The sequence below is a fragment of the Arctopsyche grandis genome, chromosome 3 (assembly GCF_051622035.1).
Source record: "Arctopsyche grandis isolate Sample6627 chromosome 3, ASM5162203v2, whole genome shotgun sequence".
NCBI lineage: Eukaryota > Metazoa > Arthropoda > Insecta > Trichoptera > Hydropsychidae > Arctopsyche > Arctopsyche grandis.
Genome location: NC_135357.1, coordinates 35,213,771 through 35,240,613, shown reverse-complemented (window position 1 = coordinate 35,240,613; position 26,843 = coordinate 35,213,771). Strand labels below are relative to the sequence as shown.

General features: G+C 42.6%; 7 protein-coding genes across 7 annotated transcripts; 4 read left to right on the top strand and 3 right to left on the bottom strand.

Moving 5' to 3' along the window:
- Positions 1 to 5,727: 5,727 nt before the first annotated feature.
- On the bottom strand, positions 5,728 to 6,140 carry LOC143909475 (histone H2B-like). The gene has a single exon (XM_077427471.1). It carries the CDS (start codon positions 6,138 to 6,140, stop codon positions 5,760 to 5,762), a length of 381 nt encoding a protein of 126 aa, XP_077283597.1. The 3' UTR covers positions 5,728 to 5,759.
- A 206-nt stretch (positions 6,141 to 6,346) lies between these two features.
- LOC143923151 (histone H2A-like) lies at positions 6,347 to 6,785 on the top strand. Its single transcript, XM_077446684.1, has one exon. It carries the CDS (start codon positions 6,411 to 6,413, stop codon positions 6,783 to 6,785), a length of 375 nt encoding a protein of 124 aa, XP_077302810.1. The 5' UTR covers positions 6,347 to 6,410.
- A 662-nt stretch (positions 6,786 to 7,447) lies between these two features.
- Positions 7,448 to 8,561, bottom strand: LOC143923149 (histone H3). Its single transcript, XM_077446683.1, has one exon. It carries the CDS (start codon positions 8,514 to 8,516, stop codon positions 8,106 to 8,108), a length of 411 nt encoding a protein of 136 aa, XP_077302809.1. The 5' UTR covers positions 8,517 to 8,561; the 3' UTR covers positions 7,448 to 8,105.
- A 6,641-nt stretch (positions 8,562 to 15,202) lies between these two features.
- LOC143909320 (histone H4) lies at positions 15,203 to 15,539 on the top strand. The gene has a single exon (XM_077427241.1). It carries the CDS (start codon positions 15,228 to 15,230, stop codon positions 15,537 to 15,539), a length of 312 nt encoding a protein of 103 aa, XP_077283367.1. The 5' UTR covers positions 15,203 to 15,227.
- A 2,891-nt stretch (positions 15,540 to 18,430) lies between these two features.
- LOC143909317 (histone H1-like) lies at positions 18,431 to 19,768 on the top strand. Its single transcript, XM_077427237.1, has one exon. The coding sequence runs from the start codon at positions 18,494 to 18,496 to the stop codon at positions 19,154 to 19,156; it is 663 nt and encodes a 220-aa protein (XP_077283363.1). The 5' UTR covers positions 18,431 to 18,493; the 3' UTR covers positions 19,157 to 19,768.
- On the bottom strand, positions 19,685 to 20,761 carry LOC143909319 (histone H2B-like). The gene has a single exon (XM_077427240.1). The coding sequence runs from the start codon at positions 20,759 to 20,761 to the stop codon at positions 20,381 to 20,383; it is 381 nt and encodes a 126-aa protein (XP_077283366.1). The 3' UTR covers positions 19,685 to 20,380.
- A 267-nt stretch (positions 20,762 to 21,028) lies between these two features.
- On the top strand, positions 21,029 to 21,403 carry LOC143909062 (histone H2A-like). Its single transcript, XM_077426954.1, has one exon. It carries the CDS (start codon positions 21,029 to 21,031, stop codon positions 21,401 to 21,403), a length of 375 nt encoding a protein of 124 aa, XP_077283080.1.
- The last annotated feature ends 5,440 nt before the right edge of the window (positions 21,404 to 26,843 follow it).

Genomic DNA, 26,843 nt, shown 5'->3' with positions numbered 1-26,843 from the left:
AACCACATGCGTATTTTATTTATTTCAATTTATTAAACATTTTTATATGTATGTCTAGTACCAAACCGACGAGACGTACAGAAACGAAATTGATGTTGACGGACGAAATGTGAAGTTCATTCAAGTAATGGCAACAATTGGGAGTTTTGGCGCTACCCTGCGTACCATTGTTCATTTTTATGGTGAACTTTTTTTTTACTTAGTAATTTGCCCTTTCCTGGAAAAAAGCACGCTTCCGCACCTATCTCTGTTTATTATTTAGTTGAATTATCGTGTTGACCACAATGTATAAATTAGTCAGGTAAAAGACTGCAAAAAAGCGTTTTATACATTTGTAACGTACGCCCCCGCAGCCGAAGGAGTGGGGGGAAACTACCCCCGCCCTCGGATGCTGGGGAGTGGGAGAAAGTACCGCTACTTTCTCAGCTATAAAAGAAGCGCCCTTTCCTTCGGAAGTCGAGTCGGACCACAGCTTTCTCTGAGAACTGTCGTTTCCTTTAGACTCCCATCTCTGCTGGTCTTTCCCTGTTCAGTCAAAGCCACCCACTTCACCCCACGTTACACTGGTGTCAGAAGTGTTTGACCTGAGCCGCAAAAGGAATACACCACGCAAAGATGCCCCCAAAAAGGAGACAGGCATCTCCTCACCAGTTGGACGATCCATCACGTGTGGAACGTCTGGAGGAGCAGATGGCGCGACTCGTCGCGCTTCTCGAGAGGGACACCACAACACGCACGCCAGCGATTCCGGCAAGCCCTTCAACGAGGGTCCCAGCGGTTCCGGCGAGCACACTGAGTCCCTCGTCATCAGTATGCAGAAACGACGCTACTCCACGACCTGTCACCGACCCCATGCTAGGAAGCACCATCCACAAGCAACCGACCGAGCTTCCTGTTTTCGACGGAACGGGCGACGTAGAACGATTCATCCGCGAATTTGAAATCGTGTCACGAGCCCTACGCTGCGAACCGACGGCAAACTCACTCATTCTCGCTCTACGAGGTCAAGCGAGAATATTCCTCATCGACGAAGTACCGAAAGAAGCGTACGAAGCGTACGAGGAGCTGAGGGAGAGGCTGGTGAAGCGCTTCAAATCTTCGCCACACCCGTACGACGCATTCCGTGACCTAATTTCCCCGTCGATCCGCAACAACGACGACATAGAAGCTCGGTTCGCGGACATCCGTCGAAAAAGGATGGAGGCCTTTCCAGAGCCTATCCCGTTGGACGTCCTGGACAAGATACTCCTCATATTGTCGTTTCACGACGAGGATATCCGCGCTGCCGTCTTCACCGCAGATCCGAAGACCCCACTGCAGGAGCTGTTACGGCTCGCAAAACACGCGAGGGATGCGAAACGGCTGAGGAGTCAAGGGAGGGGGGCGGCCAACAGACCAGCCCAAGACCACCAGCCTCACTTCAATACCGCAGCTCGAAACGCCAGCAGACCTCCCTGGCAAGCGGAGGGCCGTAACGGCAACAGACCGCCCTGGCAAGGGCAAAGGAACTGCCGAAACTGCGGAAGCCCACAATGTCGCGGGCGGAACTGTCCGAAGGTACGGGCAGTCGAGAACGCCTCCGACGAGGAAGAGGTGCGATCCCAGTCGGGAAAAGAATAATGGTCAGTTCCACACGGGCAGGACTGATCATCGAAAATGAAGAAAAGCCCGTCCCAGTGTTAGGGAGCGTCGGCGACTCACCTTTCGTATTGGACACCGAAGGCGAGATCGGAGGAGTACCATGTAGGGTACTGTTGGATACCGGGGCAAGCGTCTCCGTTATCTCCAGCAAACTGTTCGCCAAAATTCCCCGCGAACATAGAAAAAGGGTGAACGACAAAAGGGAAAGAATACGAGTCGCAGACGGTCGACACGTAGCGATCTACGTATGGGCCGAGACTACGTTGGCAATTAAAGGCACACAAGCGAGATGGAAATTTGCCGTCACTGATTTCTCCTCAGAGGTCATCATGGGGATGGATCTCCTGCGCCACCTCAATACGATCGTCGAACTGGGAGGAACCACGACAAGGGTCACTTTCCGGAACGAAATTGCGCCCCATCGACCAGTAAGTTCAGTCCATTCGTGTCAGGAAATAAAAAGACACGAACTGAACGGAAAGCGACAAGACGACCTGCCCCGCCAACTGGACGCTGCTATCATCGACCTACCACCTGGAAAACGGTCGACGATCGTCAACTCCCTCCTCCAGCATCGACAAGCCTTCGCCCAAAGCGAACGGGACTTAAGCCAAGTCCATAAAGGGAGCCATCGAATAAATAGCGGCGACGCCGCCCCCATCAAACAGGCCCATCGCAGAATACCGCTGCACAAGAAGACAGAGGTACGGTCCCTCATCAACGACTTGCTGACAAGACAAATCATCGAACCAGCAGCCGGTCCCTGGGCCTCCCCCATCGTATTGGTCACGAAAAAGACCGGCGAGTTGCGCCTCTGCGTTGACTATCGTCGGTTAAACGCCGTGACAACGAAAGATTCGTTCCCGATGCCACGAATGGACGACGTTCTGGACAGACTCGCGGGTGCCAAATTTTTCTCGACGTTGGACCTGCAGAGTGGTTTTTGGCAAGTCCCAGTCGAAGAGAAAGACCGACCAAAAACCGCCTTTACCACTGAATTTGGTCTGTTCCAATTCCGTGTCATGCCTTTCGGCCTCTGCAACGCGCCTGCCACATTCTCCCGGCTAATGGAAGACATTCTCGGCGACCTGACCGGATCAACCTTGGTATATCTCGACGACATCATCATATATAGTCCGACCCCAGAGGCCCACTTGGAACACATCCAGACGGTCCTCAAACGCCTACTTGCGGTCGGACTCAAAATAAATACGCGGAAGTGCCAGCTGTTTAGGAATGAGGTCTGCTTCCTTGGCCATAAAATCAGCTCCCACGGCGTCTGCACGGATCCAGAGAAGACAAAAGCCGTGAGAGAGTGGCCCACCCCCAAATCGAAGGCACAACTCCGCAGCTTCTTAGGCCTCTGCACCTATTACCGGAGGTTTGTGCAAGGGTTTGCGCAAACGGCGAAACCACTGCATCGTCTCACGGAGGAGAAAACAGTCTTCACGTGGGACCAAGACTGTGAGCATGCCTTCAATGCCCTCAAAAACGCTCTGACAAATGCGGAAACAATGGCATTCCCCCGACCCGAGGGAATCTATATTCTGGACGCGGATGCCAGTCAACATGCCATCGGAGCCGTGCTCTCCCAAGTTCAAGACGGCGAGGAGAAGGTGATCGGGTACTATAGTCGCACCTTGAAGGCACCGGAACGGAACTACTGCGTCACCCGGAAAGAGCTGCTCGCCATCGTCGACGCAGTAGAGCACTTCCACCACTACCTGTACGGAAGCCCCTTCACACTCCGAACCGATCACGCCGCACTGACGTGGCTCCGCAGCTTCAGAAAACCTGAAGGTCAATGGGCCCGCTGGTTGCAACGACTGGGACAGTACCACATGGACGTACAGCATCGAGCAGGGAAGAAACACGGCAACGCCGACGCCCTCTCTAGACGTCCATGTGACCCAGACTGCCCGAAATGCGCGAAAATAGAGAGTGAGCAAATAGCACCCGAAGCCAAACTCGTCACTCTAGGGAACCCACAAAGTCCCCAGGCCACCGACTCCACAATCTCACGCTTCATCGCATGGAAAGAGTCCGGGAGACGACCACTGTGGGAAGAAGTTTCGGCAGAAGAACCCGAAGTTCGGATTCTATGGGCCCAGTGGGACGCACTAACTGTCGACCAGGGTCAGCTCTTCCGGCGATGGGAAAGCCCAAACGGTGAGCGTCAGATCCTGCAATTGGTCATTCCCGAGAGCCACACAAATGAAATCCTATGGGAGATGCACAGTTCCCCGACTGGCGGACACTTCGGCGTCAATAAAACGCTAAAGAATGTCCGCCGCCGATACTACTGGCCAACATGCCGCCCCGACGTTATAAAATGGTGCGAAAAATGCCCCAGGTGTGCAGCGCAAAACGGACCACATACGAGGAACAGGGCGGCCATGCGGCAATACGTGTCAGGGGCACCGATGGACCGAATGGCGATCGACATATTGGGACCGCTACCGGTTACCAATAGGGGGAACCGTTACGTGCTAGTGGCCGCTGATTACTTCACAAAGTGGCCAGAAGCCATTCCCTTACCGGACCAAGAGGCGGAAACGGTAGCGGAAGCCCTAGTAACCCATGTCTTCGCCAAACTGGGCACACCTCGAGAACTGCACTCCGATCAAGGCCGTAATTTTGAAGCCCGAGTCTTTGCCGAAACGCTAGATAAATTGGGCATCTGCAAAACTCGGACGACCCCTTACCACCCTCAGTCGGACGGGATGATCGAGAGGTTAAACCGCACTCTACTGGGATACCTCCGGAAATTCCTGTCCTACTACGACGAGGAGGCAGAACGAGACTGGGACACGATGCTGTCCCCGTTCCTCATGGCTTACCGCTCAACCCCACACGACGCGACAGGAGAGTCGCCAGCCCTGATGATGTTCGGCAGGGAAATGCGCCTTCCGCCCCAACTTATCTACGGCGGACCCCCGGACAGTATACCCGAGCAATCAGCCCACAAATACGTCCAAAATCTCATAGAAGGGATGGCGGAAACGCACAAATTCGCTCGGAAACACCTCCAGAAGACGCATAAAAGAATGAAAGCGGCTTACGACGGGAGGATCTGGGAACCACGATACGAAGAGGGCGATCGCGTTTGGTTGCACAACCCAGCCAAGAAGCCCGGTCGCACCCTTAAACTCCAATCCCCTTGGGAAGGTCCGTTCCGGATTATTAAGAGGATCAGCGACGTTGTCTATCGGATCCGCCGGGAAACAGGGAACTCCCGGTATCTGGTGGTACACGTCAACAGATTAGCGCGATACCTCGCAACACCGGATCCGATCTAAAATTAAAACCCCGTATTGTATTTCCTTGTATTTGTTTATTTATTGTATTTCCTTGTATTTGTTTGTATATGCTTTTGTACATTAATAAATCGCTCGAGACGACCGATCCTGAAGGAGAGGGCAGTGTAACGTACGCCCCCGCAGCCGAAGGAGTGGGGGGAAACTACCCCCGCCCTCGGATGCTGGGGAGTGGGAGAAAGTACCGCTACTTTCTCAGCTATAAAAGAAGCGCCCTTTCCTTCGGAAGTCGAGTCGGACCACAGCTTTCTCTGAGAACTGTCGTTTCCTTTAGACTCCCATCTCTGCTGGTCTTTCCCTGTTCAGTCAAAGCCACCCACTTCACCCCACGTTACACATTGAAAAAGATAACAGCACTTAAAGTGAAGCTAAAAGGAGGTATGTAGAAAAAGGTAACAGCACAGGGGATGCAAAAAAATGTAGAATTGTGAGAAGCGGTCATAAAACTACTTATTAGGACTGAGTAGGCAATGACATTTTAAAATAGCAGGTACGAAAAAATATAACACAACAAAAACCATCATGAAACTACTTAAAAATGAAGAAGCTTTCAAAACAACGCACTAAGCTGAGAGGCATCATTTTAAATTAGCAGGTATGAAAAAATAAAGTACAATAACAAATAAAAAAGTAGGTAGTTGGGACTGCTAATCGCCATATTACACCAATGAGTGCAGTATAAAAATACCAATATGCAAATGATGAAATTGTTCATTTTAAAACCAAAATTTTTATTTGTAAAGAGTATTGGTGGCCCTGAAAAGGGCCTTTTGATGTTCTTCAACGCTAGGACGTTGGCGTCTACTTGGAGCTGGTGTATTTGGTGACGGCTTTGGTGCCTTCAGAGACGGCGTGCTTGGCCAACTCTCCTGGAAGCAGGAGACGGACTGCGGTCTGGATTTCCCGAGAAGTGATGGTGGAGCGCTTGTTATAGTGGGCGAGACGAGAAGCCTCGGCTGCGATGCGTTCGAAGATGTCGTTGACGAAGCTGTTCATGATGCTCATCGCCTTCGACGAGATGCCGGTGTCGGGGTGCACCTGCTTCAACACCTTGTAGATGTAGATGGCGTAGCTCTCCTTCCTCCTGCGCTTGTTCTTCTTCTTTCCATCCCCCTTGGAGATGTTCTTCTGGGCCTTGCCCCCAGATTTCTTGGCGGCCTTTCCACTAGTCTTGGGAGGCATCGTGTATCGCAGTGATCCAAGGGGACGCTGTAGATACGAGAGAATGCTTCAGAATGAATTTTAAATTGCTAAAATTTCCTTGTCGTGACTTCGCCCCTCCGCGTCGACAGCAGATGGTCTCCCTATTGTGCAACCGCATGTACATTGCGGCTGCGTTTATAAATACAGGCGGATCCAAATTTTTGTCATTCGCTCGCCGTCTCTCGCACCGTGCGCTAGTCCGCACCGTGCTCGCTTTCACTCCGTCGCTACACACAACTCCAACTCGTCATGTCCGGCCGTGGAAAAGGAGGCAAGGTGAAGGGAAAGGCAAAGTCGCGCTCCAGCCGAGCTGGTCTGCAGTTCCCCGTGGGCAGGATCCATCGTCTGCTGAGGAAAGGCAATTACGCGGAGCGCGTGGGAGCCGGAGCCCCCGTCTACTTGGCCGCCGTCATGGAATATTTGGCTGCTGAAGTCCTCGAGTTGGCCGGAAACGCCGCTCGTGACAACAAGAAGACCAGAATCATCCCCCGCCATCTCCAACTGGCCATCCGCAACGACGAGGAGTTGAACAAATTGCTCTCTGGAGTGACCATCGCTCAAGGAGGCGTCCTGCCCAATATCCAAGCTGTCTTGTTGCCCAAGAAGACCGAAAAGAAGGCATAAACGATTAGCAAGTCTGTTATCTACATCAAAAACGGCCGTTTTCAGGGCCACCAATATTTTTAAACGTCTGTTCGGTCATGACAATATTTTCGTTACTGCAATTCAAAAATTGTATTGAATTCGAAATGGATGGGAATATTGTTAAAATCGTCAAATATCCAAATGGATGCTGATAAAATAAAAATTTAAAATTAGTCAATCCAATCAAATGTATATCAATAAACATATAATAAGATCACATATCCGTTTTACCCGTTCATTATGGAAATAATTTAGAAGAAATGGTGCTTGAACGAGTTACGTGGTTCGTTACAGGAACCATACAACTGGTATCATATTTTACTAAAATCCCAATACCTCGGGTCTTGATCACAACCATTTTTTTGTAATTCATTAAAATAATTTAATGCATTTGTGGCCGGTTCAAAAATTGCATAAATGGTTATTATTTAACATCTTTTCAATAATCACAGACTCAACGCTTAGAGATATATGAATACCACTCTTCAAATAATTTAGAAAATATAAAAAGTAATTTAGAACCTTATGAATCATAAGTTATGATATACTGGCAACTGTCATCGTAGTTTGTCTGTCTAAAGTGTTCAAGCATAGTGTTAATTTAAATTTCACGTTTTTCCGATTGTCTTTATTTTCCTAATTTTTACAAGGCTATTTATTAGCTTCTTTTAAATTATCATGATTTGTAATACTTTCATCTTAATTCTAAATTATATGTAAATATGTTGTATTTAAAATAAAGAAAAAATAGACGCTAAAAAGCGAAACCAAGCTGAGGCTTGTAATAAAACGAAGAGCTATGGAATCGAAGTTGTAAATAAAAATGCACCGACTCCTTTTTTAAGATGTTCTATAATTAATAGTACATGCCAACTAGTCTCCAATTTTGTTGAACTAAAATCCACTAATAAATTTATATTTCATCAAAATCACTAACTTCAATGAGACGCTCATATGGAAAACACGAATTCGGATGTTACTGCGAAAAACAGACTAATTCCAACGGCGCCTACTTCATTAGATTGATTTGAATGCGAAATTCATACACACTATGAACGTAGATACTTACTGATTTATTCATTATTTCATACGTTGATCCCCACCCTGCTAAAAACATACGTATTATATGTGATGAAGGTGCCGAGACGTGACTGTCTAGTTCCCGAGTTTTTGTATGGCCGTTCAGATTAGAAAATCGCGACTGAAAACTATATTCGTAAATCATGAGAAATAAATCCGAAATATATTGTTTGTGGCCCTGAAAAGGGCCGTTTTGTTTAATAGTAGGTCAGTAGATATTTAGGCGCGTTCTCCGCGGATACGTCTGGCCAATTGGATGTCTTTGGGCATGATGGTGACGCGCTTGGCGTGGATTGCGCACAAGTTGGTATCTTCAAAGAGACCGACGAGGTAAGCCTCGCTAGCTTCCTGGAGGGCCATAACGGCAGAGCTCTGGAAACGCAAGTCGGTCTTGAAGTCTTGGGCGATCTCACGAACCAGGCGCTGGAAAGGCAGTTTGCGGATGAGCAGTTCAGTGCTCTTCTGGTAGCGACGGATCTCTCGGAGCGCGACAGTTCCGGGCCGATAACGATGGGGCTTCTTCACTCCTCCGGTGGCGGGCGCACTCTTGCGGGCGGCTTTCGTGGCCAGTTGTTTGCGGGGAGCCTTTCCTCCGGTGGATTTACGGGCAGTCTGCTTGGTACGGGCCATTGTCAAGTGTGCTGAAGAACGTCTTGTCCGAGCGAAAGACGCACGTAGAATGCGGTCTCGGCCGCATTGCACAAATATTTATAGCATATGCGAGTGCTGTGATTGGTCAGTTTGGGCGGCAAACGCTACCACCTGGTGCGTTTTTACAGTTGCTCTCAAACTGAGAAGATACATGATGCAGAATTTATTTTGCATTCAATAATAAAATATATTTATATTTTAACATATGAACTTAATATAGTACCTGCTTAGATATTAAATATAAACATTTTATATCCTAGATGTTACAATTAAACTTTTTTTTTCGATTCGTATTAACCCTTTGAATGTTGAGCAACGCCGATTGGCGTTTTTCCAACAAGTCCATAAGCTTGAAATATACGCCGATAGGCTGTTTTTTGAGTATATAAAAAATAAATAAGAATACTTACCGCTAAAAGCCTTTCCAGGTAGTATTGAACATGGGTCGTGTAATCCGTGTCAATGTTTATAAAGACTGGTTTAGACCGGAATTTCTACATTTATAACTATATCAGAATTTCTCGATGAAAATCCCTAACTGCTGAGTATTTTAGATTGTGCCTTGGCACATATGTGGATTGTGAGCATTACATTTTAACTACAATTAAGAAGATGCAACTAGTTTTGGAACAACACATTCATCAATAGACTTCTTCTGTTTATTTTATATTGTAGCAAGATATATTAGAGAGTCTAAACACACCTTTACAAATCTCGAAATCGTCGGCGATAGTTATTTTGAGTGGTGATTTTGGGTTTTTATACCTGCTTACACCTTACCTGTCACCTTAATGGTTTCCTGAAACCCGTTGTTAAAAATTAAAAGATTCCGGAAACCCGTTAGAAATTTAAAAATTCATATAATTTTTTCAAAAACTATACAAATCTTGAAAATTGTTTTGAACGGTTACAAATTCGAAAAGGTCACAGTCGATTACATAGCAGGTAAAGAGAAAAGACCTTTTTTGAAATATATATATAAATTGAAAAAAATTTGGAAACCCGTTGTTCCAAAATTGGGGTGACACTACTGCCTGCTTTCTATTGGATTTCTAAATAGATCTAGATGCAAATGTTGGCGAAATTTTCAGCATGGTGGGCTTTCAACAGAAAAGACGTCAGCACCCAAAGAGTTAAGCGTCCCGATTACGATTATTTTTCACCATCGTATTGGCGGTATTGATTTGGATATCTATTGTAGATAAAAACGCGAAAAAGGGCAAAGTTTCAAATCTATCGGAATAATGTAGGATATAATTATCTATGTAAATAGCTAAAATTATATAAATAAATAATACACATATCTTGTTCGACCATGAGCGAAGTGAAATATATAAGAGGTTTGTAAAAACAAAATCTACATTCAACATCACCGAGAGTCCGATACCATATAACACGTTAGATAGATAGGTCAAGGGAGTGTCACTACTCTAGAAAACTATCGATAAAACGTAGCCACAAAGAAGAAAATCTACATTTGTTTCTAAATAATAAATTAATTAGTTGAAAAAATTCGACCACGTTGAGAAGCACTGAACGTGTTTGAAAACTAGTGAAATCCCGATTGATTTTTTTATCTTATAATTTTGATTAATTCACATATAAAATGTAATAAATATTACTATTCCTCGTCGCAAGTTTCTGTTGGCATCGTATGCATTTATTGGGAAAATTGGTGATAATGAGTCACTGCCGCCGAAAGTATAAATACGGGCGTTTTCTTGTTGAGACTCATTATAGAGTTCGCGCCCAGCGCCCGCAGTGCTCGGACGTGTCCCGCCGCGCAGTCGTTGTCGTTACCCGCGCTACAAACAGCTGTCTATAACAGCTGCGTCGCCGAAACCACGATGTAACTACCGCTCGACTCTCCGAACGCGTCCCTCTGGGAATGAGAAGCTGTCCTAGCAACAGCCAAATAAACAAAAGTGATAGTGACAGTGACAAGCGACAAGTGACAGTGACACAACAAACAAAAAACCCACCCACAAGATGGCCAGTGTGCGGCGCGATGGCCGTGGTGGCAGTGACACTAGCGCTAAAACGCATAAATTCACGGAACATGACTTTAAAAAACTCGTGAAGGCGTACCAAGAAATGAGGGAAGAAAACGCTTCCCTCAAAAAGTTAATCGCGACTCACGCAGCCCAACGAGCAGCTGACCAAGCAGCCCACTCCGCCCAACTGGGAAACCTCGCGTCAAACATGTCGCAGGCTCAGTCGACAACGACGACCACAAAGACGAAGGATATGGCCACATCCCCTCAGACGTCACCACGCAAAAACGGTAAGCGTAGAATGACGAGCCCACTCAACACCACACACACACAATTACAGTCGCCCCCACCCACCAGCAACAGATACGCGGCACTTGCGGAATCCGACTTCGACTCCGATTCCGAATCCGTGCAGTCTAACAAAATGGAGGTTACTTCCGCTGCCAAGTCCCCACCCGCATCAGCAGCCGCACCTGAACCCACACAACCACCCACACCTACACAATCACCCACACCTACCCAAACACCTGCACCTACACAAACACCTGCACCACAACCAGAGGAATACTCCTTCCCTGTTGGCATCATCCGAAATCGGAAACATATTCAGAAGCGTCCAATTCACAACACACCCACCCAACAAGCGGCCCTCAGCACACCGTCGGCAAACACGCCTCAAATTCGTACACCCCCCCAGACCACAAGCCCCGCTCACCCATCCAGAAACACCGTTTCGGATGTGCTTCCCAAACCTAAAGTTGCTCCAATCTTTCTAAGGTTGCCATCGGACTACAAGGTAGTTCAAAGGAAACTCGACGGACGTAACCTCAAATTCACAGCCGTCTACTCTGAAAACAGAGTCAAAATCACACCATGCACCATCGATGATTACCGCCAAATCACAAAAATGCTCCAAGATGAACAATTCCAATTCTATGCCCACCCTCTAACGGAAGACAAACCGCTCAAACTGGTCATTAGAGGCATTAGCCCCAACTATTCCGAGTCAGAAGTCCTCGCCGAGTTGGCCGATCTTGGCTACAAAGCCAGTAAAGCCACCGTCATGAAATCACGACGTGACAAGCGCGACATGCCCATGTTCACTGTCGAAACCACACGTGACGAAGAGGGGAAGAGGTTGTTCAACCTCTCCAGCATCTTCGGCCAACTGGTTCGCACCGAATCACTTCGCCGTGGTGATACTGTACCGCAGTGTCACCGCTGCCAAGGCTTCGGTCACGGCTCCTACAACTGCCATGTCGCCCCCCTGTGCATCAAATGTGCAGGACCCCATTTGACCACTGACTGTGTGTCAACAACCTCCACTCCAACTTGCACCAGCTGCAGAGGCCCTCACGTTTCCAGCTACAGAGGCTGCCCTTCAAATCCCAACAACAAAAGCAGGAAGAACTCCCGCCAACCCCGAAACCCCAACCCCTCCCACCCCCAACCAACGAAGACCAACGTACCGCAATATAGACACGAAAACTCAAATTTCCCTCCCCTAACCCCTCCCACCCAACAACCCAACATCAACACTAGCTGGAACCCAAACCAAGACCTTTCAAATCGGATGAGCAAAATCGAACAGTCCATTGACTCGATAAATGCCATCCTGCTCATGCTCACCCACCAACATAAAAAATGACTTGCTACCTCAAGATCGTTTACTGGAACGCCTGCAGCATACTCAGCAAGCGTGTCGAATTCGAGCAATTCTTGCTCCAACACTCCATTGATATCGCACTAGTAAACGAAACTTGGCTCAAACCTGGCAATCGACTAAACTTCCCAAACTACACCACATACAGAAACGACAGAATAGGCAAAGCCGCCGGCGGCACTGCCATATTCATCAAACACACAATTCAACACAACTTGGCCCCGCGGCCGATCACCACAGGGATAGAACTGACGTCGGTAGAAGTTTGGACTAACACTGGCACCCCACTCATCCTCCACGCAGTATACAACCCACCAAAACAACACTTACTCACCACAGACTTGGACAAAATATTCAACACCAACAAAGCCACCATTGCCGCAGGCGACCTTAACGCCAAACATTCCAGATGGAACAGTCAAGCCACTAACAATAATGGAAAAATTCTTTTAAGTTACTCCCAACTTTCAAACCCAAAAGTTTCCGTCACGGCCCCAGACGAACCCACAAGAATCCCCATTAACTTCAAAGGCAGACCCGATATCTTAGACATCGTTCTAACTCAAAATTTTCCGGGCGCGCAGTCCCTGACTGTAGTAAATGATCTTTCTTCCGACCATCACCCGGTCATACTAGAACTCACCAACACACCCGTAACTATAAACCCCATCCTCCGAAGTACCATATCTTGGGAGAAATTCTCAACTCTCCTTCATCACACCGTCACTTACCCCCACTCAATTCACACCACCCAAGAAATAGACTCCGCTATTAACATACTCACGGATGAAATACAGTCAGCCTTAGACGCCAGCACCACCACCACACCCCACTCCCCTTTGCACCCGCAAGCTTTACCCCCCGACATTCGCGATCTTATTCGCCTTAAGAATAGAGCTAGGAAGGCATTCCAAAGGTACAAGGACCCAATCCTCAAACAGCGAATGAACAGACTTCAACAAGACGTTAAAAATGCCTTGTGGCAACTACGAAACGACAACTGGGATACCAAACTCAGAGCGCTAGAAGACGGACATAACGGTTTCTGGAAACTGTCAAAAATCTTCAGAAGCAACGGCAACAGGATCGACAGGATCAAAGTTGGAGATAAGTTCGTCTACTCCACCGCCGATAAAGCGGAAGCCCTAGCCGACAGTCTCCAGGACCAATTCTCTCTCTCAAACTTCAACCTGCAAAGTGACTTTTGCCAAATGGTTGAAAGCTCCGTCAACAGCTACCTCGAAAACCCAGCCCCAGTACCCATTGTCGCCACTTCGCCGCTTGAAGTCCTAAACATCATCAAAACTATCGCCGCCAAAAAGGCCCCTGGCCCTGACGGAATTTCCAACAAAGCTCTAAAAGAACTCCCTCAAAAAGCCATCGCTGCACTCACGGCAATACTAAATGCCACCAACAGAATCTGCTACTTTCCGAGTCAATGGAAACTCGCCAATGTCATTCTCATCAGAAAACCCTACTCGAACCCCTCCCTCGCAACAAGTTACCGACCCATCAGCTTGCTATCCTCACTGAGTAAGATCCTGGAACGGATCTTAATCTCAAATCTCAACAGCGAAATCGCAAATATTGACCTTCTTCCCAAAACACAATTTGGCTTCAGACCCCAACACTCTGCCGTTCACCAGATTCACAGAGTTGTTGAAACCGTTATAGACGGTTTCGACCACAACATGTCTACTGGAGCAATCTTCCTAGACATTTCCAAAGCCTTCGATAAAGTCTGGCACTCTGGCCTCCTTTACAAAATGATTGCCGCCAACATCACCCCCCACTCAATACGTTCTACCGCATCCTTCCTAAGAGAAAGGAGATTTCAGGTCAAACTCAAGGACCGCATATCAACTCAGCGAGGCATCTCCGCTGGGGTACCCCAAGGCTCCATCCTCGGCCCCACGCTATTCAACCTTTACACACACGACATACCCACTCCTACACATAGGTACACAAACATCGCACAGTACGCCGACGACACGGCCATCTTAGCGAGCTCCGTCGGCCCCAAGGGAGTCTCGCTCGCCCTCCAGAAGTACTCGGACCAACTGGTAGCGTGGTACGATAAATGGCTGATGAAAATCAACCCGGATAAAAGTCAGGCAATATTCTTCTCCAGACGTAAAAAACGGTGCAAACCAGCCAAGCCAGTCATTATAAACGACAAACCAGTCAACTGGACCACGTCTACCCGCTACCTGGGGGTAATAATCGACCGCAAATTAACCTGGAGACCCCACATCACTAACGCGGTGCGTAAAGCTAGGGCAGTTGCGTCAAAGCTTTACCCACTATGCAAACCAAACAGCAAGCTCTCGCTTAAAAACAAGTGCTTGCTGTATAAATCCATCATCCGCCCACAAATCACGTACGCGAGCCCCGTGTGGGCTCACACTACCATCTCCAACAGATCCATACTCAGACTACAGACAATTCAAAACAAATTCTTGCGAGCCACGGGCAACTACGACTGGTACACAAGAAACACTATAATTCACAATGACCTAAGCATTGACTACCTCGACAAACACATACACAAACTTGCCGTGAACTACTTCAAGTCTCTCGGCAAAATAGACAATCCCCTGATCAATTCCCTCAGTGTGACCAAACTCACGTCCAATCAAAGACCCATCGACATTCTGAAGATGGGTATAGGCTAAAATAGCACCCAATTTAATTAACCAGACTCAACCACCTCCAAACGGTCCATACCCGCTAACCACCCACTAACACACTAACCCCGACAGTATCCCACAGATGTTGCACTAATTTTGCTTAGTGTTCCAGATCGACAAACACCCCACAAGCGAGCAGCCGCCAGCCCGCACCACAAACATCACCGAGAGTCCGATCCCATACAACACGTTCGATGGATAGGTTAAGGGAGTGGCACTCCCTATAAACTATCGTTAAAACGCAGCCACAACTACTTGAGACTCATTCGCTCGCCAGAGTTCGTCCTGTTCGGACGCCTGTCTAGCTCTCACTCTCGTTCGACCGACACTTCACTGATTCAAGATGACTGGTCGCGGAAAGGGAGGAAAGGGGTTGGGAAAAGGAGGCGCTAAACGTCACAGGAAGGTGTTGCGAGACAACATCCAGGGCATCACCAAACCCGCCATCAGACGTCTCGCCCGCCGTGGAGGAGTCAAGCGTATCTCGGGTCTGATCTACGAAGAGACCCGAGGCGTTCTCAAGGTGTTCCTAGAAAACGTGATCAGGGATGCCGTCACCTACACCGAGCACGCCAAGCGCAAGACCGTCACTGCCATGGACGTGGTCTACGCTCTCAAGAGACAAGGACGCACCCTCTACGGATTCGGCGGTTAAACAAATAAATGAATTGACATCGTAAACAAAAAAAGGCCCTTTTCAGGGCCACCAAACCATTTACAAAGTTTTCGGTTCTGAGTTACGTATTTGATATTTGCATAACAAATTACACTTAATAGAATTTATCAAGCTGCTACCTTGCGTACATTTACCCTATAAGCGATATATCAGTAAATAAATTAATTCATTAGGATTATAATGACCTTGTCTGTTAACTTATTGATGAACGAATAACATCTCAATTTCATTTTAGCATATTCTTTCGTTTATGCGTCATTCGCGTCTATTTATATTCTAAAATTTTCCTGATCCTTGGCGAATTATTCGATGAAGTTTCGTGTATTTAAAGTTGTGTCACATAAAAAGGTCGGAAGAATGTCAACAAACCCTGCATCATACATATATATGTATGTAGGTGGGTTAAAAAAGAACACAATAAAACGTTGAATTTTCTTTATCTTCCTGGATTTGATTCCCCCATTGACCGACTATTTACATAAATAAATAGCATGTTGGCCATTTAAGATCATTTATTAACCCTTAAAGTGCTGACGTCTTTTCTGTTGAAAGCCCGCCACGCTAAAAATTTCGCCAACATTTCCAAGTAAAATTATTTAGAAATCCAATAAAAAGCAGGTATAAATATTGTAGCTAATCCACAAACAAACCCTAGATCTTTACCCTAGATAATTATCGTTGAAGATTTCGAGTTTTTTAAAGATGTGTTTTGACTCTAATATATCAACAATATAAAATAAACAAAAAAAGTCTATTAATGAATGTATTTTTCCAAAACTAGTTCCATCTTCATTGTTTTTAAAATGTAATGTTCACAATCTAAAATATGAATCGAATCCTAGATAATTCTCTAGATCGATAGGCATGGATTGAACTCAGAGGAATTATCATTAAAAATATTAACCACAAGCACAATCTAAATACCAATCCACAATCTAAAATACTTAACAATTCTGCTATGGTTATAAATTTAAAATTTCCGGTGTAAAACAGTATTTAAAAACATTGACATGGTTTACACGACCCATGTTCAATGCATTTTTTTTCAATGCTACCTGGAAAGGTTTAGTGGATAGTATTTTTATTTATTTTTTTATATAAGAATACAACGCCTGCCGGCGTATCTCTGGCTATATTACAAAATAAAATTGGTCCATGTATTTTATTTTATTTTATTGTCACAATCAATACACACTCGCCATTACAGATTAGCTCCAATGCGACGGGTGTACGTTAATGAAATACATAAACAATCAGAAATCAGAAATACAGTAATACATACATATAGAATCAGAATATATAGAATATAACAATTAATCAGAAATAATAATCATAGTGACATCTATGGATTTCAGATTACTGTGTATAATTAATACAAATTATACACAGGCAGATTTTTGTGACAACAGGATTAGATTTTTTAATACCAATTTTCAGGAACCGTTTCAGCAATGATCAGATAAAATTGGCAAACTCTGATAGAGAAACGATCGATTTGGAGTCACAAAACCCCCAAATCTAACCAGCAGTGGCGAGGACACGAACCTATGACCTCAGTGATGCTAAATATATACCTGCTGTATGTAGAATATAAATTTGGATGTAACCCAATATAACTTACTACATTGGCTGTTTTCCGCAGACTTATATCAATTATTACTACATTGGCTGTTTTCCGCAGACTTATATCAATTATTAAATGGTATAGCAGTGATTTAGGATTTCCAAGTTCAAAATTAAATTCGTTACAAAGTATGTTTTTGAAAGTTATGGAAGGACACTCGGATAAATTTTAAACATTTAAAATCTGCACGCCATTTGAATCACTCTTGTTTTAAAATATAAGTAAAGTCAAATCGATGTCATTAATCGGAAATATTTTAAAGAATCTTCCAAATTTTCAATAATAATTTAGTTTATAATTTATATATATAAGCACTAAGAATTAATAAATGATGTTTTTAGATAAAGGAAAAGATTAAAGGCGTCAATTGATAATAGAGATTATAGATCGATCTGTGTTACGATTGTTTGTTTCAATATCATCTAATTCATTTATTAACATATTAATGTATTAAAGATGACTTTTATATTATTGTAAAAATGTTTAAAAATAATATTCGACATTGATTACAGATGTAAACTATTAAAATACATTAATATTTCATTTTTAACGACGCTCTACGTGACGGTGTGGACTCATTCTTAAATTGAATTTGTCATTGCTCGTGTGCTAACGTGAATTATATAAAGAATTTTAGTATTTTAAGACGATATAATCCTAATTTACGATTGCTGTTTTAAATACATCGATTCATTTGAATACTTTTTTAGAAAATTGGCAATTTTGGGACTAAGCGAAGCAGAAATGATAATTTGTATTGTCGAGTATCGAAGACTGAAGTGACTGTTCTGTGTGTTACGATTGGTGGTTTCAATTTCATCTCATTACTTTATTACGTTAATTATACACTTGAAATAGCTTTTGGACATTTATCTAAATATTTAAGAACGATATTAGACAGTAAAAACAGTTGTAAACATTTAAATTGTGTATTTATTCCACATTTAATGACACTCCGCGTGACGATGCGGATGCATTCTGAAATTGAATCAGTCATTGATTTCAAGCTGATGCGAATTAAACAACAGATTTTAGCTTTTTACGATGATAAAACCCTTATAAACGATTGCCGTTTTCAACGCAACGATTAAATTGCGCAGTTTTTTAAGTAAACCTAGATTTTGGGACAAGGCGAAGCAGAAATGAGAACGATTTGATGAAGAATCTGAACAGAGCGAACGCGTAAGTTCGGCGAGCTCCGTCGAGCGCTCAATGCCCCGATCGTGCAACGATTAAATTCACTCGCGTCTCGACTCGAAACGCTCGTTCTCAAACTCTCTCTTCAATCCTCAAACTGGGAAGAACTAAGATGGCAGACACCGCATCTCCAGTCGCAGCCTCTCCTCTACCGACGACTCCGGCCAAGAAGTCCAAAGTCGCAGCCGTCAAGAAGCCTCAGAAGAAGCCCACTCATCCCAAGACCTCGGAAATGGTCAACAACGCTATCTCGGATCTCAAGGAAAGGGGTGGATCCTCACTCCAGGCCATCAAGAAGTTCATTTCGGCCAACTACAAGGTGGACGCCGACAAACTGGCTCCTTTCATCAGAAAGTACCTGAAGGGCGCGGTCGACTCTGGCACTCTGGTTCGCACCAAAGGCAAAGGCGCTGCTGGAAGTTTCAAACTGGAGGCCAAAGCGAAGGGCGCCCCCGCCGCTAAGAAGATCAAAGCCGCCCCCAAGAAAGTCGCAGCCGCCGCTAAGAGCCCCGCCAAGGCAGCCGGACGCGTGCAGAAGCGCAAACCCGCCGCAGCTAAGAAAACTACAGCCGCTGCAGTCAAGCCCAAGAAAGCCGCTGCCAAGAAAACGACTGCCGCCGCTTCTCCGGCTAAGAAGGCCGCCAAGTCTAAAACCCCCACTAAGGCCAAGACCACCACAAAGCCCCCAACAAAGAAACCCAAAGCGCCCAAACCCAAGAAGGCCGGAGTCGCCGCCAAGAGCAAGGCCATCAAGAGGACGGCCGCTAAGAAGTAATCTCGCTTTACTACCACCATCGCCTATTGACGTAAAACTCAATTTAAAAAGCCCTTTTCAGGGCTACCAAACTCTTTTACATAAAGTTGGTTAATATTTTGACATCATCAAAACGCAACGTTTTTTTAGAATTTGTCCGTGGTATATGTACATATGCATTCACGGGGGGGATTTGTTTCGCAAACTTTCATTTTCCATTTCAAAAAGGATTCAAATTCAATTTTGACATCATCAAAAGGCTAGGTTTTTTTGGAATTTGTTCATGGTATATGTGCATATGCATTCACGGGGGAGTTTGTTTCATTTTCCATTTAACACCAATAAAAAGGATTCAAATATGTTATGTGCGACGTAGCACGTTTGACGTCAACAGTCTTTATTAGTAGCAGTAAATCGCAGTCTTTATTAGTAGCAGTAGTTCGCAAACTTTCATTTTCCATTTTAAAAAGGATTCAAATAAACTATGAGAGTCGTAGCATATTTCATGTCGACAGTCTTATTATTGTAGTCAACAATAATTTTGGTGTAACATCCCGAATGTGTTATTGCGGTTTGGCCAGGTTTTTCGTTAAATGAACTCTGTTTCCAATTTATCGATTAATTATTATTAGTCACATGCACACGTATTTTATTCATTTCAAAAAATTAAACATTTTTCATGTTTGCCTAGTACCAAGCCGACAAGACGCACAGAAAAGGAATTGATGTTTCGCAGGGGACCCTTGAAATTGAAGTAAAAAGTGCTTATGTTCGAAGAAGTGCAAAGTACTTTGAGGTAATAGCTAAAATAATTGCGGTGGTTTATTATCATGTTGATCACAATATATGCGAAACATCAGTGGCAAACTGCAAAAAAATATTGTACACTTAAAATAAGTGAAGCTAAAAGGAAGTATGTAGAAAAAGGTAACAGCACAGGGGATGCAAAAAAAGGTAGAATTATGAGAAGCGGTCATAAAACTACTTATTAGGACTGAGTAGGCAATGACATTTTAAAATAGCAGGTACGAAAAAATATAACACAACAAAAAAAGTAGGTAGTTGGGACTGCTAATCGCTAGTTGTTAATCCATTAGAATAAAAGATGACACCCAAAGTGCAGTAAAAAATTACCAATATGCAAATGATGAAACTGTTAATTTTAAACCAAATTTTTATTTGTAAAGAGTATTGGTGGCCCTGAAAAGGGCCTTTTCATGTTCTTCAACGATAGGACGTTGGCGTCTACTTGGAGCTGGTGTATTTGGTGACGGCTTTGGTGCCTTCAGAGACGGCGTGCTTGGCCAACTCTCCTGGAAGCAGGAGACGGACTGCGGTCTGAATTTCCCGAGAAGTGATGGTGGAGCGCTTGTTGTAGTGGGCGAGACGAGAAGCCTCGGCTGCGATGCGTTCGAAGATGTCGTTGACGAAGCTGTTCATGATGCTCATCGCCTTCGACGAGATGCCGGTGTCGGGGTGCACCTGCTTCAACACCTTGTAGATGTAGATGGCGTAACTCTCCTTCCTCCTGCGCTTGTTCTTCTTCTTTCCATCCCCCTTCGAGATGTTCTTCTGGGCTTTGCCGCCAGATTTCTTCGCGGCTTTTCCACTCCCCTTGGGTGGCATCGTGTATCGCAGTGATCCAAAGGGATGCTGTCGTTACGAGAGGACGCTTCAGAATGAATTTCAAACTGCTAAAATTTCCTTGTGGCTACTTCGCCCCTCCGCGTCGACGGCAGATGTGTCTGTATTGCGCAACAGCGTGAACGTTGTGGTCGTGTTCATAAATACGGGTATAAACAAATTTTTGTCATTCGCTCGCCGTCTCTCGCACCGTGCGCTAGTCCGCACCGTGCTCGCTTTCACTCCGTCGCTACACACCTTCAACTCGTCATGTCCGGCCGTGGTAAAGGAGGCAAGGTGAAGGGAAAGGCAAAGTCGCGCTCCAGCCGAGCTGGTCTGCAGTTCCCCGTGGGCAGGATCCATCGTCTGCTGAGGAAAGGCAATTACGCGGAGCGCGTGGGAGCCGGAGCCCCCGTCTACTTGGCCGCCGTCATGGAATATTTGGCCGCTGAAGTCCTCGAGTTGGCCGGAAACGCCGCTCGCGACAACAAGAAGACCAGAATCATCCCCCGCCATCTCCAACTGGCCATCCGCAACGACGAGGAGTTGAACAAATTGCTCTCTGGAGTGACAATCGCTCAAGGAGGCGTCCTGCCCAACATCCAAGCTGTCTTGTTGCCCAAGAAAACCGAAAAGAAAGCTTAAACGATAAACGAGTCTGTTCCTTACAATCAAACGGCCCTTTTCAGGGCCACCAATATTTTTGAGCGTCTGCTCGGTCATGACAATATTTTCACTACTGCAATTAAAATTTTTTGTCGTATTTATTTACGAAATGGATGCTGATAAATAAAAATATAAAATTAGTCAACCCAAACGAAAATATACGTATGTATTTATATCATCATCAATGTATAATAGCACGAGCAAAAAAATAAATTATCAGAGCGGAGACTAATCAATCTATAACTAGTGTTATTTGTAATACAAACAGCTTAAACATGGCCAATCTCATAGTAAATATTTTAAATATTTATTTGAATATTCATTTATTTTTCTGCGAAACAACAATAGTTACAAAGTCTCTTTCGAAATTATATATTAGATACATAGATATATGGAAAAATACTTCACCATCAAAAACGATATTACACATTTGATTTAAATAATTTTGAAATTATTAGTACAAAAGTGCCATCTATCCGGCAACGTAAAAATTTTACATTTGACCAATTATGAAATTAGGTGTCCTCGTGGTTCGGTATCTTGCTATTCAACAAACCCGTATTCGACGAACATACATTTTGTAAGCACCATTTCATAAATTACACTGAGCAACAAAAAATCACGTTTTTGAGTTACCAGAGCAGAGACTTTACTAGAAAACCAATCCTTATGAATGTGGTGAAATAAAAAACTAGCCAAATAAACGCAAAATAGCACGGAGAAAAAATCCGTAAAAAAAAAAAAATCATTTTTAACTTTTAAAATTCGCTAGAAAATTAATTATAAGTATTTTAAAACAAAAAAAAATAACAATCAATAGGAAAAACATCTGACTATTGATTCCAATACTCACTTTGAGCACATCCAATGCTAGATTTTTAGACCGCAATAGCCAAAAAAACTATAGAAATCGCACATTTTTTAAACGATCACTAACCAACAAAAATCATTATCATATTCGAATTCAGTGGGTCAAACTTAGTTAGGATTGGCTAGTCTCCGCTCTGGTATTTTTTTTTTGTTGCTCAGTGTTATCAATGGGGTTTGAAATCCAATTGTTTGCTTCTTAAGTTTTGGGGAAGCACTGCGTAAAAGACGATTTCAACCCTTTTAAATTTTCAATTATTTTTTCACGTACATAGCCAGCAGTTTGGCTTAGTGGTAGCGTATATATTTAGCATCACTGAGGTCAAAGGTTCGAGTCCTCGCCACTGCTGGTTAGATTTGGGGGTTTTGTGACTCCAAATCGATCGTTTCTCTATCAGAGTTTGCCAATTTTATCTGATCATTGCTGAAACGGTTCCTGAAAATTGGTATTAGATCTAATCCTGTTGTCACAAAATCTGCCTGTGTATAATTTGTAATAATTATACACAGTAATCTGAAATTTATAGATATCTCTATCGACATCTCTATAATTTCGTATTTATTGTATGTATAAAAATTGTATACAAAAAAATCTAACAATAATCCATAGTTTATTATTTCTGATTAATTGTTATATGCTATATATTCTGATTGTATATGTATGTATTACTGTATTTCTGATTTCTGATTGTTTATGTATTGTGTATTTCGTTAACGTACACCCGTCGCATTGGAGCAAATCTGTAATGGCGAGTGTGTATTGATTTGTGACAATTAAATAAAATAAAATATATCCCGAGACATACTATTCTTGTTTTCAGATAAGAAATTATGTTATTAAGTAATTATGAAATTAAGTTTCAAATACTCCAGTTTGATCATTTTCGAAACATGGATTCCAAAATCTAATTTCCTAATCATACTTTCAATTTTATCTGCAACATTAAAGATCATTATCGAGTTGTTCTCAGGTGTCAAATTCAAGCTATTTATTTATTGGAGCGCTATCGCGGTAAATTTAAAAATGCACTCCAAAATCGATTGCTAGATTTCGATCATCAAATGTACATATTGACGTCGACGATGACTAATTAAGATAATGTTTATTAATCATATAAAATATATTTCTATTTTTATGATTGTAAGTCATTCATTTCTGCATGTCCGCCATTACTGATTTTTTTTCGCGTACCACAGGTTGGGTAACGCTGACATAGATAATAAATTAACGTCACGTCATATTTTATTTAGAAACCAGAAGATGAAAGTCAAATTAGCAACCCAAATAACATTATTTAAGAATTATGAAGCTACTTGTAAATTTATTCAAATGAATCTTTTCGATATTTTAAAATCGCTAAATTTAAGACAACGTGGGTATAAGCACCCATTGTTTAGTGCAGGTTAAAATTTTTGAAACCGTTAAAAACGTAATAGAAAGCAATCAGAAAACCGGATTTTTAGGACTTACAAAGTTTTCAAGCTTTGTATGCAAATTGTATGAAAATTTAATAGATGAAAACTGTTTAAAATTCATTCCCACTTATAAATTTAGCCAGGATCATATCGAATTACTATTTGGAAACATCAGATCGCACGGAGGACACAATAATAATCCTAATAGCAGACAATTTAAGGCAATATACAAAAAGCTACTTAACCACTTAGAATAATTCTCAAAAGGTATTCAATTTCCATGAAATGAGGATCTTAGTTCTATCTTGAATTGCACATCAGCTATTCAACAAATCAATCAAACGTCCTCAAAATACCGTTTTGAGGATGAAAATGATGACAACGTTGTTGAAATAGGACATTGTGAAACTACGTCACAATTCTTGGATTGTGACATGGTTTCGCAAATGCAAATTATTGGTTACATCTCGGGGTGTGTTGTTAAATTATTAATACCAAAAATAAAATGTCAGGACTGTATTTCCAGTCTTTTAGCAAAACCAAAAACGGGGTTTCACAAGCTTATATATTTGCGGAATTTTGGAGGATTGTGTTATCCGTCGTATGATGTTTTCTAAATATGCTTAAAAAGTGAATCCATCATAAGGAAATTTTTGAAAAAAAATGGTGGTCAATCATTATCACTAGACTACGGATACAGACCGTGCTTTTTCCAGGAATCGGGGCGGTTTGGCTCTATTTACAAAGCTAGAGTGCAAAAAAAAGGTTCAGCGAACCTTTAAAAAAGCATTTACAACAATTGAACAATGGACGGCGTGCTGTGGGTCCGGTGTCTAATTATTACCAAACATCACAACTGTCGGGATAGTTTCCGAAATATTGGAATTATTCATAAGTACTAATATTTTTAATTGCATATTAGTACATTCTACTGACCAGCCTGCCACTTCCTATCATATATTGCAATTAATTCGTGCAACGATTAAATATTAAAGTTCATTATATAACGAAAAAGGACAATTTCGAAAGCAAATGTTCATCGAAAAGGCATTTGTTTAACAAAACATTCGAAGATTTTAATATGATTTTATTTTTGATCAACAGTACCCTGACATATTACTTGGTACTCTTGCCATTTTCGCAAACTTTCACTTTTTTTTCTATTTGAGAACACCCTCGTCAACTGAATGCACCCATTAGTCCTAAATTTATTTCGTTACTTCTGGTGACCATACAAAAAAAATCGGACCCTTTTTTTTCATTATGCAAGAAATGTATCAACTGTATCGTCAAAACAGTGTTCGAGCGTCGGCTGAAGAAAACACATCTACATTGTTTTTGCACGAAATCATTTGCCGATTTTCGTGATTTTATATCACTCAGTGTTGTCTTTGAATATTTCTGGTGAGTTAAATTTATTTTATCAAATATTATTTCTCATTCCGTGTTTATTAAATAAAAAATCGATTTTCAAGAAAAAATGGGTGGTTCAGATATCTCAGATGATGAAAAAGCGGCCATTAAGGGACTTTTGGATTCTGGGAAGCTATCCAAACAAGAAATTTCCCATAATATTTCCCCGCTATAATATTTTGTTTTAAGACAAAATATGTCTCAATTAGGGTTTATATAATATTATTTCGAAAAAAAATGAATGAATTTATTTTAAATTTCACCGACATATCGAACAAAAAGAAAAAGTTTAATTTTTTAAGAACGTGTGCTATAGATTTTGGTTTATTTTAAATTTTCATTGATTTTTATTGATTTCAATTGATTCTTAGTAATTACTAGTCACCGGAGCCTGAGGGGGCCGTGTATTGTTCAAAGGTTGTAAATGCATTGTTAAAGGTTTGCCGAACAATGGATAGCACTGTGACTATCCTACCTCTAGTAATTACATATCTCATAGAAAATTCTCATTGTATTTTTATTTAATTCAAATATCACCGCAGTCCGAGTATCGTATTGCAAACGTGGATTGTACGCGTATTGCTTTGGCGAAATGTAAGTGATTCGCAACTCGTGGCACGCAACCTTATATTTTTTCGTTAATAATTACGCAAAAATAATATTTTATCAACACACTAACACTGCTTTTCAAACTTCTTTATTACCCCCATAAATTATGGGCCATAAAGAGCGTCACAAGTGCGACGGCGGCTTTTTTTTTATCATAGGCAAATCGTGACAAATGCATGGGTTCGATACTTTCGGTGAGATTTTACTAAGAAAAAAAAAGGTGTACAAATGTAAAATAAACATCGACAAAATAGGGGTACAAACAAAGTCCTCTCGCTTCATTATTGTTTATTGGTTTTTACCAGTGACGTTTTATTTTATACTTGAGAGCAGTTTCTTCAATAGAAAGTTTTTTTTTGTATGCACTTCCCTTGATTTATTAGGGGACTTCTCGTGATCATACAAATTAGACACTTTTTTTTTATTTTGCAAGAGCTTTCGGTAAAAAGTACATCTCTATTGTTTTCACGTAGATTCGACTGAAGTTTCAAGTGATTCAATATCATTTACTTTTGTCTCTAAATATTTTATAGATAACTAAATGTTATCGGCCACATTTCTAAGCACGTTGTATTTCAATACAGCATATTTTTGTACGAAATTTCTCCCTTTGATGGATTACCTTTAAATGACCCAGACCATTTCCGCTCGCCTTTATTAATTTTAAGTTGCCGCCATTGGTAAACGACGGAAGATTCAGTTTTATTATTTTGTGAACCATTCGTCACTCAATATTATTGTCGTTGAAAGTGTATTTCTCGACATTTGTTAAACAAAGAATTTTCAGAAAAAATCAGTTTCTATTGTATTCGGTTGCTTTCATAAACTATTTCATTTTTTCGGTCGTTTATTTATTTCCTCAGTTATCTGCTGAAAGTCGCCGGGAAAGGACAAATTTTATTTTGTTCTCGCGAGTGTTGTGCAATTTTTGTGAAGCTTTTTGCTGTTAAATTTTATTTTATTTTAACAAACCCCAAAATGGATGAAGATTCGTTTATAAATGAAGTATATGAAGACCGTCAATCCGATATTGATGATAACGAGAGTGACGATGATTCTGATTTTTTGACAATGCGAGGTGGGTCACGCATAATGCATATGTCATGAATAGAGG

What these genes read in the sequence shown, in the direction of transcription:
- LOC143909475 (XM_077427471.1), bottom strand. Translation starts at nt 6,140, where the DNA reads ATGCCTCCCAAGACTAGTGGAAAGGCCGCCAAGAAATCTGGGGGCAAG.
- LOC143923151 (XM_077446684.1), top strand. Translation starts at nt 6,411, where the DNA reads ATGTCCGGCCGTGGAAAAGGAGGCAAGGTGAAGGGAAAGGCAAAGTCG.
- LOC143923149 (XM_077446683.1), bottom strand. Translation starts at nt 8,516, where the DNA reads ATGGCCCGTACCAAGCAGACTGCCCGTAAATCCACCGGAGGAAAGGCT.
- LOC143909320 (XM_077427241.1), top strand. Translation starts at nt 15,228, where the DNA reads ATGACTGGTCGCGGAAAGGGAGGAAAGGGGTTGGGAAAAGGAGGCGCT.
- LOC143909317 (XM_077427237.1), top strand. Translation starts at nt 18,494, where the DNA reads ATGGCAGACACCGCATCTCCAGTCGCAGCCTCTCCTCTACCGACGACT.
- LOC143909319 (XM_077427240.1), bottom strand. Translation starts at nt 20,761, where the DNA reads ATGCCACCCAAGGGGAGTGGAAAAGCCGCGAAGAAATCTGGCGGCAAA.
- LOC143909062 (XM_077426954.1), top strand. Translation starts at nt 21,029, where the DNA reads ATGTCCGGCCGTGGTAAAGGAGGCAAGGTGAAGGGAAAGGCAAAGTCG.